The sequence below is a fragment of the Semicossyphus pulcher genome, unplaced genomic scaffold, assembly GCF_022749685.1.
Source record: "Semicossyphus pulcher isolate SPU_LCO1_2020_fin unplaced genomic scaffold, fSemPul1.0.p SCAF_12, whole genome shotgun sequence".
In the NCBI taxonomy this organism is placed as follows: domain Eukaryota; kingdom Metazoa; phylum Chordata; class Actinopteri; order Labriformes; family Labridae; genus Semicossyphus; species Semicossyphus pulcher.
In genome coordinates, this window is record NW_027211626.1 from 23,924,920 (window position 1) to 23,941,584 (window position 16,665).

At 40.1% G+C, this 16,665-nt stretch overlaps 1 protein-coding gene across 1 annotated transcript; it reads right to left on the reverse strand.

Moving 5' to 3' along the window:
• Positions 1-4,888: 4,888 nt before the first annotated feature.
• Positions 4,889-10,812, reverse strand: vax1 (ventral anterior homeobox 1). Its single transcript, XM_069659270.1, has 3 exons — positions 10,599-10,812; positions 8,816-9,003; positions 4,889-5,431 (listed from the first exon to the last, which is right to left on the reverse strand). The coding sequence occupies exons 1-3, from the start codon at positions 10,810-10,812 to the stop codon at positions 4,889-4,891; spliced, it is 945 nt and encodes a 314-aa protein (XP_069515371.1).
• Between the last annotated feature and the right edge of the window lie 5,853 nt (positions 10,813-16,665).

Below are 16,665 nucleotides of genomic sequence, written 5' to 3' on the forward strand. Positions count from 1 at the left end.
TTGGGGTTCAGTGTCTTGCCCAAGGACACTTCGACATGTGATTTGGCGGTCAGGGATCGAACCCCCAACCTTCTGATTGAGAGACAACCGACTCTACCAGTGAGCCACAGCCACCCTTACTGTTCTGGTCCAGTCTAAATGAGCCCAAGCTGCAGTTGTTAAGGAGTTATCAGGTCTGAGGCACAATGGAGTATTATGATTTTGTATTTTATTTTGTTATTATTGAGCCATTATTATCTGTTGCAGGCTTGAAGCACTATAAGTCTTCTTTGTGTTCTCTTTTTAAGCTCTGTTTTGGTCTCCATCTGACAAGAATATCGTCACAGAGAACAGCTATTGCTCACAACTAGGCTAATGGAAGCTGGGAGGCTCAACAAAGACAGTAAAGTTCAGAACCAAAACAATGAGCTCAAAGAGGCTGAATTGGTCATTAAGAGCAGGTGAAAAATCATCACCACAAACAGCCTCTTTTTTAACAGTGCACATTTGATCCCTTGTTAATAGGAAAATACTGCTTGCGCAGCTCTGCCGGTTTTATCAGTAAATAATCAAACAGAATAGAGACAAGGCTAAATGACAATATCTTTTCTCATTTTACAGTCTTGTACTAATGACAAGCTCCACTGCAAATAATATTTAATTATTGACTGGGGTTTTGTTTCTATGTAGCCATTGATGGCAATAGTGAAATTGTAAAAGCTACTTGAAATTGTCTTGGTATTGCAAACTGCAAACTATGTGCCTGTACAATACAGTCGCAAGGGCACTGCAGTTGTAATTAAACATGGTGGTATTTCAATAAATTTGGAAATTATGGTTATTTCAGGGCCTTATGCAAAGTGTGCAGAATACACAAGTGGAACCCTTGCTTTTGAGGGGTTTCCGCTCCCCTCACTCCTTTGATTACTTAATGGGATTAATTATTCTGTGAGGAAGCAAAGTGACTAAGCTGTGCCGGTTTTTCACCGGCCTGGGATGCCTAGAGGGGAATCCTGCAGATTCGTAGCACTGTGGAGCTTAAAGTTGTTGGATCAGTGTGCTACAGTTGCAGAGGGTTGCTTCTTCGGTCGGACTTGTTAGCGCATTAATCCCCAGATCGACCGTATGGCACAAAAAGAACAAGGCTAAAACACACTGAAAACAAGACAGGATGTAGCCTTTCTTTCACCTCCTAAGACCTGAGCTTAAAGAGCGGACCATGTGATGGGAGAAAATGTGTTGGTGGTCTGCAGCTATGACAGCCCTGCACGTCCATACACACACAGACATACACACACTCCCCCGAAACCCCTCACTTACAAAAACCTCCCTGACCTTCCTTCTAATTGGACTTAGGGTAAAGAGAGAGAATGGGTGGGGGTGGCTGTGGGGGGTAGAGAGGGGGCAGGAGGCGTAAATGTGACCTTTTTTTTTTTCCTCTGCAGAGATTCCCAAGACACAGTGGGGAGGATTGGTTTCTTTGGGTCTGCTCACTAAAAAGCCTCTGTTTTCTCTGTGACTGAACAGTTTCTTCATTTCCACTGTGATCACTCTGGAAGAAGAACTCAAAACCCAGCATTATTACAAACAAGCCGGATTTTGTGGTCGCATCTTTGCAAACTCTCTGCCACAATATACCCATTTACCAAAGTTCATATATGGCTCTGAAGTCCATTTTGTACTTCTACAGCAACAATAAAGATGTAGCTGCTCAAATAAAAGCTCATTTTAACCACTTTAAATACTGCAGGGGAGTTTAATCTTTAACAATACATCATGTTTTATTAGCCGATCATATATTCGAGGTATAAAATTTTAATTTGCAGAATGAAGTATAGTTGTCAGATAATTGTAATGAATAAAAAGCACAATATTTGCCTCTGAAATTGAAGTTAAGTAGAATAAATTGATTGTGAAGTAGCTCAAAATTATGCTTGACTATAGTACTTCCACCACTGGCAGCAGCAGACACACACTGTAGTTCACTGTGGTACACTACTACACCAGCGCTTCTGGTCCATATCCTCAACTACTAATGAGGACTACTTTTGCTCTCATAATTCATCACTCAATTATTAAATTACTCTAGATTCTGGGTTTTAGCGACTTTTTCAGATAAAATGTCTTTAATGTGTGCGTGTCTTTTTAAAAATCCAGAGGAGGTGAACCACGAGAAGCTGTCCCGCTGCACAACTCGGCCACGACTCGCCCGAGCTCACCCAGCACCTCTCGGTTCAGTGAGGATTTTCAAGCTCTGAGTTATGTCCAAGTAAGTGTGCAGATGAAGTTTGCAGAGTAATCTAATGCTTTTGTGTCGAAAGGTGTAGGTTAAAATTCTCAGGGGGAGAAAAGAAACTGAAAAATGTTGTGTATGACAGTTTAGTATTGACCTTGGACATAGAACACTTATCTTTTTTCTAAAGTTTCAACCACATTTGACAGCCTTCATCAGCCAATGGATTGTAATGATTCAGCCCACAATATGTTGTTAACACTCCTGCCGCTCTTGCCTGTATATTAAATTACACCCAGCTAATTAGTTTAATTGAATAGGTTCATTTTTTTGTGGCATTTAGTTTACGTACTGTGATTGAACATATAGATTACAACATCCAGGTAGTTGTTTTTCCCCTCAATGTTGTATTCAAGTTCCTCATAAGGCACATGTACCAAGAACATTTGGGTAGACTGCCTAAGAGGTAAATGTGAGGGAAAAAATTAAGTAGTGGCTCCTGCTCATTATTATTCATCGCTCACTGTAGTTAAAGGCATGCCAGATGAGCATATACACATTGTGGTTGACTCCTCATGTGTCATGTGGATAAAACAGCAGGAAAGAGAGATTTAAGAGCGCATCGGGGAGGAGTAATGGTGTTGTAACTTTGCCTATATGACACATATCTCTTCTTACAGATATACAATTTCAGCAAAATCTCTCAATGAAATCTAGGTGAAACAAATAAGTTGAAATAATAAAATAAATAGCAGATAAAAAGAAAGTAATTTTTGATAGTTAAAAATGCATTTGGATATTTTTTGTTTGTTTTTTGAATGTTCGTAAATTGAATATCTTTGTTGTTTTCGGACTGTTGTGCTGCATGACAAATTAATAATTAGTAATTACTTGCAGTCCAAATTGAATCACTGATCACAATGTCGTGCCTGCTAGCACTCCTGGTATTTCTTTTGAAGCCTCTCATCGCCACATTACCAACAATACAACCAGAGATAGTGGGGGAAAAAAAACGTCGAGGAGCGTACACACCAGGCCGTGATGTATGAGGTATAACAGTCATGAAATTTATCACAACTTGATTCATAGCAACATGTATGAAAGGAAATGAAAAACACACTTGTCTTTGTCTGTAGCCATATACATCATATATATGCACATTTGTACCACACGTTTCACAAATTTCAAGATATTTCACAACAACAGCACCAAAGAGCTTTTGATTGATTCCTCAACCCCGCTAATACATTCATTCATTCATTATTTTCCAGATATACTAATAATCTATTAATTACATAAGTGAATAATTTACAATAAAATAACAATTTTAAGGTACATTTCTCAATTCCAGTACTTTTATACTACAATAATTCCATTCAGTCTCCACATGCATCCGTGTGCCTTGAATCTTTTATGAAGGCTGTGGATGTTTGAAAATGTCACACAGGAGGAAAGCTTATTTTATTGTCTAAATGACTGAAAAACCTGTTACCTTGTAGTGTCCAACAAAGAAAACAGTTTGATAACGCTGAAAAGCTTTTTTTTTTTCACTCCGAACACTCTTCTTTGAGCAGACCCAGTCCTGTGCTTATCTTCGGCATGGAATAGAAACTGTACGACCAAACTCTGAGAGCTCACAGTGGTATTAAAATCACAGACAAAATGAAAGTCAGGTACCGAACCTTGAAGACAAAAATGCCACAAAGTGAAGAGTTTTGTTGTTAAAAATCTTCACCAAACCATAATGAAAACAACACTGAACAATTAAACCATCATACTGTATGACAACACCGTCTGCACCTGGGTTATGTTTCGGTTTGGTCTAAACGTGATACAAAGGGACGTACAAAAGACCTTTCTGTGAGCGCACTTTTTTGTGAGGAATCTGCATAAGCAAATTGCATTCACACGTCAGATGCATTGGGTTCCGTACTGACACTGGCCTTGCAGTGACCTTCAAACAGAGGCACTTTTTTCTCCCCCAATTCAAGTCGAAAAATCGGCCTTGCGTGTCCATTCATAACACTGCATTTAATTTCTTTCTCTTTTTCTGGGCTGGGTTGGGATTGCTGCTGCTCAGGTGTTTGACAACTCGCTCCATTTCTCTGCAGTGATAGACATCTATCTCAAGCTATCATTTAATTAAACACAATCCAGAAAGGTGCCATCACTTCACGCTTTCTCTCATCAATCTTCTCAACCTTCTGCCAAGCACTATGTACCACCTCTCTCGCAGCGATAGAGCCTGTGCTGTATGATTCAGCCATATTATGTGTATATTGTTATTTGGAAAAATCTAACATTTGTTTAATAGAAACCTGAAAGAGCCCAAAATAGTCCTGTTAGTGTGTCTCTCTAGACTCTGTAACTAAATCCTATATGAACGTTTTGTGCAAATTCTTTCCAACCCACCACCCCCACAACAACAACACACACACACACAGGCACACACACGCACGCACACACCCCTGTCTTTGTTAGATGAGCTTGTGTAGGTCTTTGTTTTCTTCCTTGTACAAGGCGCCAGATGTGCAACCAGAATACATGAACTGCTACAGAACATGACACAGACATGATGACAGAGAACGGGCAAAACAGAACAAAGACAGTAAAAGCCAAGAAATGAATCAAAATATGTCCAAAGGAAACAGTTTTTCCATTTATGAAAAAAAGGCATCATTCCAGAATTTTCTTGTCCATGGATTCTTTGCCATTGGTCCGCGAGTAAGGCTCAAAAGCTGAGGAGCTCAGGTAGCGGGCGGAGAGTTCCTGCAGGTTGCCAGCCAGAGAGCCGGCCATGGACAGTGGGTTGGAGGAAATGCGGGTGGCGACGCCGCTGAGTAAGGAGGGCATGGGGAAACTGAAGAGACCGTGAGCCGCCGGTGAGCTCTGCAGGCCGGCCACCGTCCCTGAGCTGGTGACAGCGGGCAGAGGAGGGCTGCCACCCGCCGTGCCAGTGCTGCCGCCGCTGCTGCTGCTGCTACTGCTGCCATTGCTGGCCATAGCCATGGAGGGAGGGCGCAGGGCCGAGCCCAGCGTGCCGCTGCCACAGTGGGGCAGGAGGCCCGGCAGGCCCGGAGGAGTCAGCAGGCGACCCTGCTCCAGCAGTCTGAGGACGCTGCAGGTCGCTGCTGTTTCTGAAACCACAGAACGCAGCTCAGAGTCCTTCCCCTGGTCCTTCTTCTGCTTAGTGCGCCGGTTCTGGAACCAGACCTTCACCTGGAGACGAACACAGAGCAGAGGAAGATTCTTTAGAGACACATGCTAAATATAAAGTGCAATCTCAAGTTCATGTATTATGTATTGCTCTTTGGAGATACAAAACATTTATTTAAATACTCATAACAGCATTACTTTAAAAAACCTTTCTAATGTTGGTGGTATGACAATGAGAAAACTGACCTGCAAGAATTCACATTGATACTTGCTTTAAAAAGGCCTGTGATCACAATGTAGAAATAATCTGATGATCTCAGTACTTGGAGATAATTGCACTGTGAGCCATACGTGTGTCTTCAAAGATTAACTTGATTGCTTTTAGCCAACGCTTTTGTTCACGAATCAAAAGTAGCAAAGCGTCTGTCAATCCCCCAGCCAATCGCTCCTTCCCCTTTAGATACCAACTAATGTATAGTAGCTGTGTATGCAGGAATGCTTACACACACACACACAAACACACACACACACACACACACACACACACTTTGGTCACCAGGTAATGATTGGAGAGTGTGATTGATCAAAAGCTCAGTGATTTCATTCAGCCATGGAAGGCAGGGCTCACTGTGATCCGCTAACAGGCAGGAGGTTAATTCAATCACAACTTGCTCAAAGATGGTCTTTCATATGTAAACCACTGCGTCACTGTCTCAGCCTCCTGCACCACAGAAGATCCAAACAGTGTCATTTTGTCTTTGTTAACCCGACAGAATACTGGCAATATACAGTACAACATACAGAACAACAGTGTCTTGTTCTTGTCTGTATTGGTTATGGATTGGTTTTACTGAGTTATAAAATCATGACATGGTTGATATTTAAAGATGAAACTATCAGTTTAGAGTAACATGAAATTACTCACTGGTCTGATTTATAAGACAGTTAAAGCAAAATATTCAAAACAATTGCTGGAGTCTTCTTCTCAATTTGTCAATGTTTAGGGTTTACATCATGGTAATTTAGATATCTTAGTAGTAGCCCTGGGCTCTAGGAACTGATGAATATTTTTCTTTCACGGATTAAACAATTACTTGTATTATTGGTATCTTAAATTACATTAAAATGATATCAAAAGATCATTAAAGTCATACATTGCAGCCCCAATGTTGTTATTCTACAGTAGATGTTCCACTATAAACTACACATTTTAAATGCATGTCAATCCTGAGGAACTGTTTCCGTATATTTTCATTTTCTCTGCCTACAAATTTATGATGAGCTGTACCGTCTTTTAATAAGCATTATGGGACTTTCCTAGTCCTCAAAATGTAGGATTAGCTTTCCTATCATTTTAGATCAATAAAATAATCCTAAATGTGAATTTGGCCTGTTTTTACAAGTCAAAGATGGTGGCCTTAACTATGTCTGTGAATAAGATAACAGCTGGTTATTATGCAAGTTTCTGTACATTTCTAAATTTACTAATCTGTACCTAATTTGAAAGAAAATGATTTTGATTTTATTGTCGCAAGTCTGCAACGAAAACCAATAGTTTCAGAAATGTTGCAAATGTTTCACACAGCTGAAGGGTGGACTATCAAAATAAAATCCCTAATTTCTCATACTTAAAGACGGTAAAGAGTACGCACTCTTCTTGATAAAATTTAGTGACCTCTAGCAAGAGCAACAACCTGGTAATTTAACATCATTCAATGTCATTAATTTGGCTCAATGGCTCCCTTTAGTTATTCTGACGTGTCAATTACTCATTATTTCTCTTAATCTTATTAAAATTGACGTTAAAATCAAAACAAATACATGGTATTCTCTAATGTACGTAAAGCTCCCCTTCGCCTGATTTACAGCATTTCATATGGAAGAAAACGTGCAGATACCAATCAGCAGCAAGCCTCCAGCTCAATCCACTGCTCGTCCAATCACATTTCAATATTTTTTCCCTTCACTACAGAGGGAGGTTCAACTCTTCACCATCATTTACAATTATTTTACACCAAGAGAAAAAGCCCTGACGCTCAATCCAATATAATCTATTTGTGATGTAAAGACTGCTGAAGATGCAGCTCATTTTACATTTTCATTGCAAAGAAAACAACAAGGAGAAGCTAGAAGCTCAAACAAAGGTAAATGGCCTCACTAGAAATGGAACAGAACAAATGTTAATTTCACCACGTTGTCATTAAAAGGCATCTCGTCACTTAAGAAGCAGACACTGGAAAAACCCTAAAGCCTTTGTTCGGCCTAAATAGGGAGCTAAGGTTGTTTTCTATATCACCTTCATGTGAGCAAAACAACATCATCAGCGATGATTTTTTTTAATTTACGTGAAAAAGAAAATCTGGATTTTTTTCAATCAAAAGAACAAGAGAATATTAAAACATTTCGAATTTAAAAAGTTGAATAAAATAAGTAAAATGTACATGTCTGTTGGTGAGGGGAACAGTGACCTTGTTGTACATCAACAAACTGATGAGAGCTGTCGGTTGTGGTGTCATTTTGTGACCAAAGGTTAACCTTGAGTGGAGGTCTGCGAGAGCACCTCTGAAAAGCCACAACACATTAGCACCAAAGACCAAGCCGATGGGCCGTTAGCCGTGTTGCACATTTTCAAAAATAAGTAAATAGATGAATAAAACACCAAAGCCAACGCCGGAGATAGCTGGGGCTCCCTTAAGTCCAAATGCCACACGGTGACCGGCTGACTGGTTTCTGAATCTGGTGTCAAATACAGGGTGCAAATGTAGTTCACCGACAGCGGACACTGCTGACCCACTGCTCACCCCACACATGACATGAGGAGGAAGTCTGCGCTTTCTAGAACGGCAGCCTTCATTTTAGCAGCCTCTGGCCATAATGTCTAACACTCCATAAGCTGTATCGACACGACACTAGATCTATTAATAAAACAAATTGATTTAAAGGGATACATACAATTCAAACATTTCTGTGAGGAAACGTTAAAGGTACAACCCAAGATCTAAATATAACCCTACGTGCTAATGTTCAAAACGCTAAACTAGAACCTGCTAGCATTCATAACTGAACATGTATTTGTGTAAATGCTATCACTCCACAACAACCACACGTTTTAAATGATTAATGTTGCCATTAAAGGTTTGTTTACATCAATAGTGCTTTGAAAACAGGCCCTTATTTTTTATTGATGATTTCTCCTTTAAAATGAACTGCTTGGTCTGAAACTGACTTAATAACGTATTCGTTTCAGGGCTTGCAAATGAAATGAATTAAATTTGATATATATGGATAAACTACCATCCAATAGATACATGGCATTAAATGCATGCTGTACAATACTGCTACTTTAGTTAAAACAACAGCACCCATGGTGTCTTATGCACACCAGTTTTGACAGATTAAATTCATAACTGTTGAATTTTAGTCAGTGCACGTAGGATGCATACATACCTGTGTTTCAGACAGATTGAGCTGACGGGCCAGCTCTGTCCGCTCCCTCCCCACCACATACTGGCACCTCTGAAACTCCATCTCCAGCCGGTAAAGTTGCTCTGCCGTGAAGGAGGTGCGGGTTCTCTTAGGTCGGTCCAGATCCAAACCCTTCGGCAGGATAATCTCTCGGATAGAGCCTTTGGCATCTGCAACAACACCACTTAAAATTAAGTACGCAAAGGCAAAGAAAATTAACTGTAACAACAGAGAAATGGCATATTTCTAAGCATTTCCTGGCATTACATTGCTAATTACAGTTATCATTAAGATATTGTTGAGGTGCCACAGTCATGGAGAGAACTAACAATACATAATGTGCTGAATAAGAATTGTATGAAATAAATGTAACCTTAATGAGGTACTTCAGACAAAAAAGATACAATTATATATTACATGTATGAGCTTAGAAATTCTGTTTTTCTGTTATGTGGTATAACTTCAGTGAAAACATCTCTGAAATATATTCATATGTACTGAAAGGGTTTACAGATCTGTACACCAAACTGTAAAGGTTCATAAAGAAAACTGAACAGGCATTAACAGAAAGATGTTGCAGTTCCATCTAGTTCACTCATGTAATCCACACCAAATGAGAACAACAACAATGCATGTTGTAGTCATTGTTATACTAAAACATCTCTGCTTAACAGGTATGTGCATTAATTTTTAAACCTGGTATTAAATTGAGCATGCAAATAAAGGTGGTTGCAATGCTGCAAAAAACAATTCACTATTTAATTATTAACATACAAATGTAAATGAAATGATGCTGTCTATTTTAGAATAAAATTTATATCTGTATTTTATGTGTTGAGGCTGCTCTGTCTCATTATGTCTTGCAGAACTAATCCTCTGTTTTTGGTGATCGTATATTTGCACTATGTTTTCATACACTCATACTGTTGTGCCAACACAGCATCAAGGAAATTACATAAATTACTTTCTGGGCAGCTGACACTCATGCACACAATTTGTCTGAGGATTTGTTGACATTAAATATGTGTGAAAACAAACTCTTATCCTGTCTTTTTTTGTGTTTAAATATTTATAATTAGAATATTTATCATGCTCAAAGTGTCATGCAATAAATACAGTAAAACCATGTAGGTGTTTCTCCCTAAATGTATAACCTTGTAAATAATTAAATGAACACAGGAACATTTTGTGTAAGTATGAAATCTGAGGAAAGATTTTAAGGGTTTACTAAAAGAACAAAACATGTAAAAAAGGAATTTCACTGTGGTTATGTGTGGCCTAAAATTACAGATGCAATTAACAGCAATTATTAATTTTAAATAGAAATTTTCCTGACTAATAATTTAGTTATCTGACCTTTTAGTGTTTCTATAATTTTAGTCAAACTAAAAAAGAAAATACTAAAGGTAACCCTCATTATTTTAAATAAACACCATAAATATAAACTAAACAAACTCTCATAACAATATGTTTTTTGTTTAATAGAATATTTTTCTCTTAACTTAAATTTTAAAGTGAAAGCCTCCTCTTGAAAAAATAAAGCAGACGTCTTGTCAGCTTTCTCTCTGCGTGTTAACGACCACTGTCTGCTACAAAGGCTTTATTTTTCCACTTTTGTTCTAGAAGATACTGTCTCTTATATCTGACTGTAAAAAGGATGAAATCTAACAGCAGTTTAGAGCATATTTTGTCAGATGGATCTGTACGCTCTCTGCAGTATGACACTGCAAGTTTCAAAAAATCAAAGAAAGATCTCAAGCCCTACCTCGGACTAGTATTCTCCGACAGTAGTCCGGGTCCCCCGTGCTCCCCCTGTTTTTCTCGCAGTTGTCCACGGTCCCAGAGGGGGAAAAGGAGTCCTGCTGCTCCTTGAGGAAGCTTTTGGACAAGCTGCCCTGGGACTCCTTGTCATCTTTCCCCTTCTTTAGTCCATTCTTCAGCCCCATCGCATCTGTCTCTTGGTTGTACCTGACCTCCATGCTCAGTTTATCCTCTCGGACCTGCAGCTTGTCCGCCTCTTTTTTCCTTTGTCAGGTGAAAAAAAAGGAGATTACGCAGAACACGGCGCACCAGATGGTCTGGACAGTGTGGGTTTTAGTTTCAAAACAGCACCTTTCAGCAAGGCAGAGTCAGCTATCTAATGTTTGTTGAAATACTTCCGTCGCTCGACCAAGGAGCCCTATTATCACTGACCAAACTCCCTTGCCCAATGATCATGGACTTCTCAATGAAACTCAACAGTAATTCAATGCCCCCCTTTCCTCGTTACATAGACATCAGTCTGGTAGATGATCTCCAAATAATCAGAGGCATGGATGCGCACTCGCTGTTTCAATTGATTACGGTAGTTTTGCTGCCTCCACATTTGCGTAACCTCATGAATACACTAAATTGTTTGGGGAAATAGATCAGGTCTTGATAGAGGGTTTTGCTCGTCCCGTCCCCCTCAGTTTGCCTGCTCTCAGCCCAGAGAATCAAGACAAATGATTGGTCTTGTCTTGCAACCAACCCTCCCTGAACCCCACATGAACGCACACAATCACAGGGGTACGACTCTTCCAGACCTGAAAAAAGTTCCCGGGTGCTTCATTCTTCCGTCCACAGAACACGGCCAGACTTTTTTTCCCCGACTTTTCACTGCGAACCTGATTGCCGCAGCATGTCCGCGAACTTTGATCCCGTTTTTCTCTTTGGCTCTCCCTCCCCAATCAATGGAATTCTGCAATGTGCGGATCTCACCACTACGCTATTGTAGGCGAAACACACTGGGAAAGAGCCAGAGAGAGAGAGAGGGGGAGAGAGAGAGACAAGTGAAAAGAATAACGAACAAATCCACGTCGATCAAAATTTATCAAGGCATTGGCCCAGCCAGTTTGAGCGCTGGAACAACGCCACGCTCTGCTTTAATGGGAACTGTGTTAAAGTTCCCTGCCGTCCTGTGTTCCTTCAGAGAGCTACGCGGAGCAACACTGTGTGGTTCTTGCCGCTAACACCACATATTTCACTAGTTAAATGACAGCACCCCAGAAGCCAGCTTTAGCTCTCATAATCTTAACCTGCCCGATAGAAAAAGACAAAAAAGGGGAACAAAACTTGTCATTAGTGCTTAGGCTGCCTACACTCTCGCTCTCACACACACGCATACCTCTGGAATGGCCCCTACCTCCCTCCAGCACTCGCCTTCCAGGCCACTACCCACCCACCAAACCACCAACTCTTAGCTACTTTCATTGTCAGTGCAACAATATCTCTGAACACAGCAGTGGCCAGTAATCCAATAAGACCATTGATTAGGCCACAATGATTCAATTCAAACCAGTGGCCTAGTGCAAGGAGCATTCTCTGGCCCTTCTTGTCACCTTAGCTGGCCAGAAGCCCTCTTCAAGGAGCCCCCCTCCCTGAGTGCCATTCATGCCTTTATGGGAAACAGAGAGGAAAAGGAGTGAAAGATGGCAATTATCTAATTGGACTATTAACAAACAATTCTGCGAGTGTGGCTGCCCGGCAGCAGTCTTGGGGTGGGTTTAAGGGCCGCATGTTGGACTAACTTTATTCACTGAGTGTTTGGGGGGCTTCTGCTTAGAGTGGGGCAGGATCCATTGTTTGAGAAAGGTAAAAAGGAGGCTAAAAAGGGAGCGACTAAAAGGGACCTGTGCTTCTCAAGCTGTGGTGCGGAGCCCCAGCCTGGGAAATAGATTGAGGACGTAGCGTCTTGGCCTCTCAGCTACACACAATGGCCGAGGAGGAGAAAAGACTGATGTGTTCAGTTTCTACATCCCGAAAAATATCACACACATGGTGCAAAGAATACTATTAGAATACTGTGTACACAACCTTTTTTTTTCCAATGGTAAATTACCAACACTGTGTTTTTAAAGGGATTTTCATCAAACCAGTGATGGAAATACAAAAACCGGCAAAATTAAAGAGCCCCGTCTTTGTAAATGATGTACACAAACATGTGTTTTGGAAAATGGGGATATTAAATACTAGAAACAACCAAATTATTTCTCTTACAGGCTTCATACATACAATACTTCCATCTTTATATTTTTACTACAAATAAGTAATAGAGATCTTTGTAGGAATCTGTAGTAGAAAAGGGCTCTTCATTACAAAAAACTTAATACAAGATGTGCTGTGACATACTGAATATAAAACCTACAGCCTTTAGCTGGTGTCAGTCTGCTACACTTGGTTTGTGTGACCTTGTTCATTGTGTTAACCTACAATGGTACTGTAGAAACAAGCACAACACAGATGTCAAGATGTTAGTTATTTAAAATGCAAAAAAAAATGGATACCATTTTTTCTCAGATGAAGATCCTCCGTGTGCAAGACTTTGTTGAATGCATCACAGTCAGAGCAGTATTAAGGTGTGTGTGTGTGGGGGGGGGGGGTATACAATCCTGTGTAGTTATAATTTGCTGTAATATTTTAATACATAAATAGAAAGGGCACGATTGCTATGACTTTGCCATAAAGAAGCAAACAGGCTGTTGGACATGATCGAACCATCACACCAAGGATGTCTGGGGAGACCCCTACTGGTTATGGCACATCAGAAACTCAACACATGGATCTGCAATGGTCAAATCACTACAGGCCAGCGGCAATTCAGCAGCATTATCATCACCAATGCGGTCATTATTTTAACATGACAAGGTTTCCATGACATTCTTTTGAAATGTTGAACAAGGTGCCGTGCCGTAATGTGGCCTTGCTCTTCCCAGTTTACAGGAAATTAGAGCTGTTCCATGAACACATTTAATGTCCCAGGAAATCAAATTCAAACTGCTCCTGCTGGTCAAACAGAATGAGGGGGTAACATTTCAAGTTATTTCAGAGGAGGAAATGGTTGCTTTTGTTACAGGAGCGGCTGAGATGCCAGCATGTTTATTTATAAGTTCTCTTCTGCTATGAATGCAGGATACATACATAAATAGTCAGTTAACACAGTCAAAGCAAACTGGAGAAAGGTCTGTGTGTGTAACGCACAATTAATGCCTCCTGCGATTACTTTAAGTTTGCTCTTTGTGGCTCTGTTATTAGGACCCACAGCTACTTGGCACTTTGTGGCAAAGCCTTTTAGGTTCTCTAATACAAGGTAGGCTGCTGTGGAGAGCGCAGGCCTTGGAGAGCCTTGATGTCTGAACGACAACATAGTAACTCAAGATGAATGGTTACATTCAAAGCCCTGCTTTACGTTGACAAATGTGGTGATTATGTTCCACAGTAAGAGAGCAAGCTGTTCTTGAACCCTCTAAATAAAGAGCTCGCTTTGGTCTATGGTGGAGGGCGACACTGGCAGCTCAGCTGAAAAATTGTTGAGCGCTGGTTTTCACTGCAACTGGAATTTTTATCCAGCATTTTTCCCATTTTTTTCAGAATCCTTGTTGCATTATAAATATCGAGTGCTTAAAGTTACTGATGGGAAAACAAACTATCCTACCAATTAACTTTCATTGGAGCCGTTTGACAACTGATCTATGTAGGATTAATTGTTGTGTGTGTTGGTTTCTGCTGTAGAAACCCTATGTTCCCAGGCTGGTGACAACTTCATTGTTAATGGGCAGTGAGGGCTTCCACCCCCACTCTCACCGGAAATACACTTGAACACCGAATGTGAATTGAGCCTCTAGTGAAAAAAGTATAGCTAGACCGATATATTGGTCAGCTGATATTCTTGGTCGATACAGGCCAATCAAAGATATATCTGTATCTATCTGCATATATGTGTTCTGATATGATATGAACACTTTTTTACAGAACACATAATACAAAAAAACTATGCTTGGTTGGGATTTGAAATCCCCTCAGCACTGTCTGCAGCACATGAATAAGAGCATCATAGCTGAGCAAATGGTTATCCGCATGGTAAAGTTGCAAATTTAAAATTAATATTTTAAGGACGCAGCCTTCTGGGTACCTTTGCAAAGTCATATCGGTGCACAATCTGTGCTCCATCCTTATACACAAGAGCATTTTAATTTCAAGCTAGAAAACTTTATCGGCTGCCATATTGGTTGTTGGTGAATTCACCTCTTCTGGAGCAGGTATCGGTCATGGCCTCCAATATCGGTCAGGAAAGTACTCACCCAATAATGCACTGTTTCCTTTTGTTTGAGTGACGTTTGCTAAACACTGCAATGACCGGCGGCTTTACTAGATTACAGAGGCTTTTTTTGAAACTAAAATAAAAAATCTATTAAATTGGCTCAAGCATTTGTTTTGCCATCCCTCACCTGATGATACTAAAGCAAACTAATTATATTGTTTTCACTCAAGGTGCAGTGCTACTTCACTGCTATTCAGCATTGGACCAATTGCCGAAACTCTTTACTTTTAAGCTCATTCAGCTTTGCTAAGGCTCAACAGGAATTTACTTTGGATAGGTGTCATTTTAAATGAGCTGTCTGCAGGATGATTGACCTGAGCTTTGACACAATTCTGTGAACCGTTTCCTGGACTTGACCCACCAAATCTGTGTTTTTTGCAAATGTTTGCTTTGTTTAATATTCATGTGTTTCACAAGGTTCTGGTTTAAATCTTAAAACAACAGCATATAGGCGGTCTGTACAAGTTTTCTGGAATTTGTCAAGGCAAGCAAGTTTTCTCATTTTACTACATTGTGATTTGGATAAAAGGCATTTTTTTTTAGATTAGAAAAGAGTTATTTAGAGCTCAGAGGTCATTTGTAATAATGTAAGCACGTGTAATTTTGTCATTTTGAAGACAGAAAATGTCACTGCTGTTCTAATCCTAATTCTAATCCACTGTTGACCATACAATATTCTAGGTGTGACATACCAGACAGTCTAAAACCTGCAACAAAGCCGTAGCAGTAATTGATTTTTCTGTACATTCTCCATGAGTAGTTTTAGATAACACTCTTTTGTCCCGCAGGCAGCGCCTTGCTGTAGTAATTGTCACAGGTGTAATTTGAGCAGTTCCTTTGTGTCTCTGCAACAGTTACGTCCCCATTGGCAGTGGTAATGTGCATCGAGACTAAAGCGTGAGGCGAACAATGGAAAGCATCATGAAAGCTTTGAAAATAAATCATGTGTTTTTCTTCCCCTCGCTCACCACTCAGCCCACCATTTGTCAGAACAAAGATGTATTTTTTTTATCAGGGCAAATCTTTTGGGAATGTTTGGAAACACGGCGGGTTTGACTGTGAAGCTGCGCTGCTCTCTGTTTAACCTCATCTTAACTGTATTGGATGATAAAGAATTACCGAAGATTATTCCTGCTGGGAGCTGTAGTGATTAAGTAGCATACAGCTGTTGAACAGTAACCTCGAAGAAAGCATAATGTTGGGAGTAACAAACTATGTATTGGCATTGGGGCCCTCACTCTCCATCTCTCTGTCTCTCTCAAATCATTTCTGTTTTTGTCACCACAACAAGCTCACAGAATGAAACAGCAAAATGGTGTTCTACAAAGGTTCAGTAAAACCTGAGCAGAATTATCTGTACTTTTCCCTTTTTCATAAGTTATGGTAGGCCTTGAGAAATGGAACATGCATTTACAATCAAGGCACAGATTTTATTTATTATTTTATTGTCAACAACTCTCATGAAAAGACCACAAATAAACATGTGCGACCCTAAGACTCAATGCTTTCTGACCTCAGTAAGCTTCCCTACCTCCAAGCCCATTCATCCTATTCCTACTGAAGACATGAATGCTAAACAATTTGGCATGAATTATACTTACATATTTTAAAAGACTTAAAGGTTAAGTTCTATCAATTGATAGAAACTACAGTGTTTATGAAAAATAAACAGGAAGAAATTACGCATTTGCGTGGGACTATTTTCAGCAGCGGA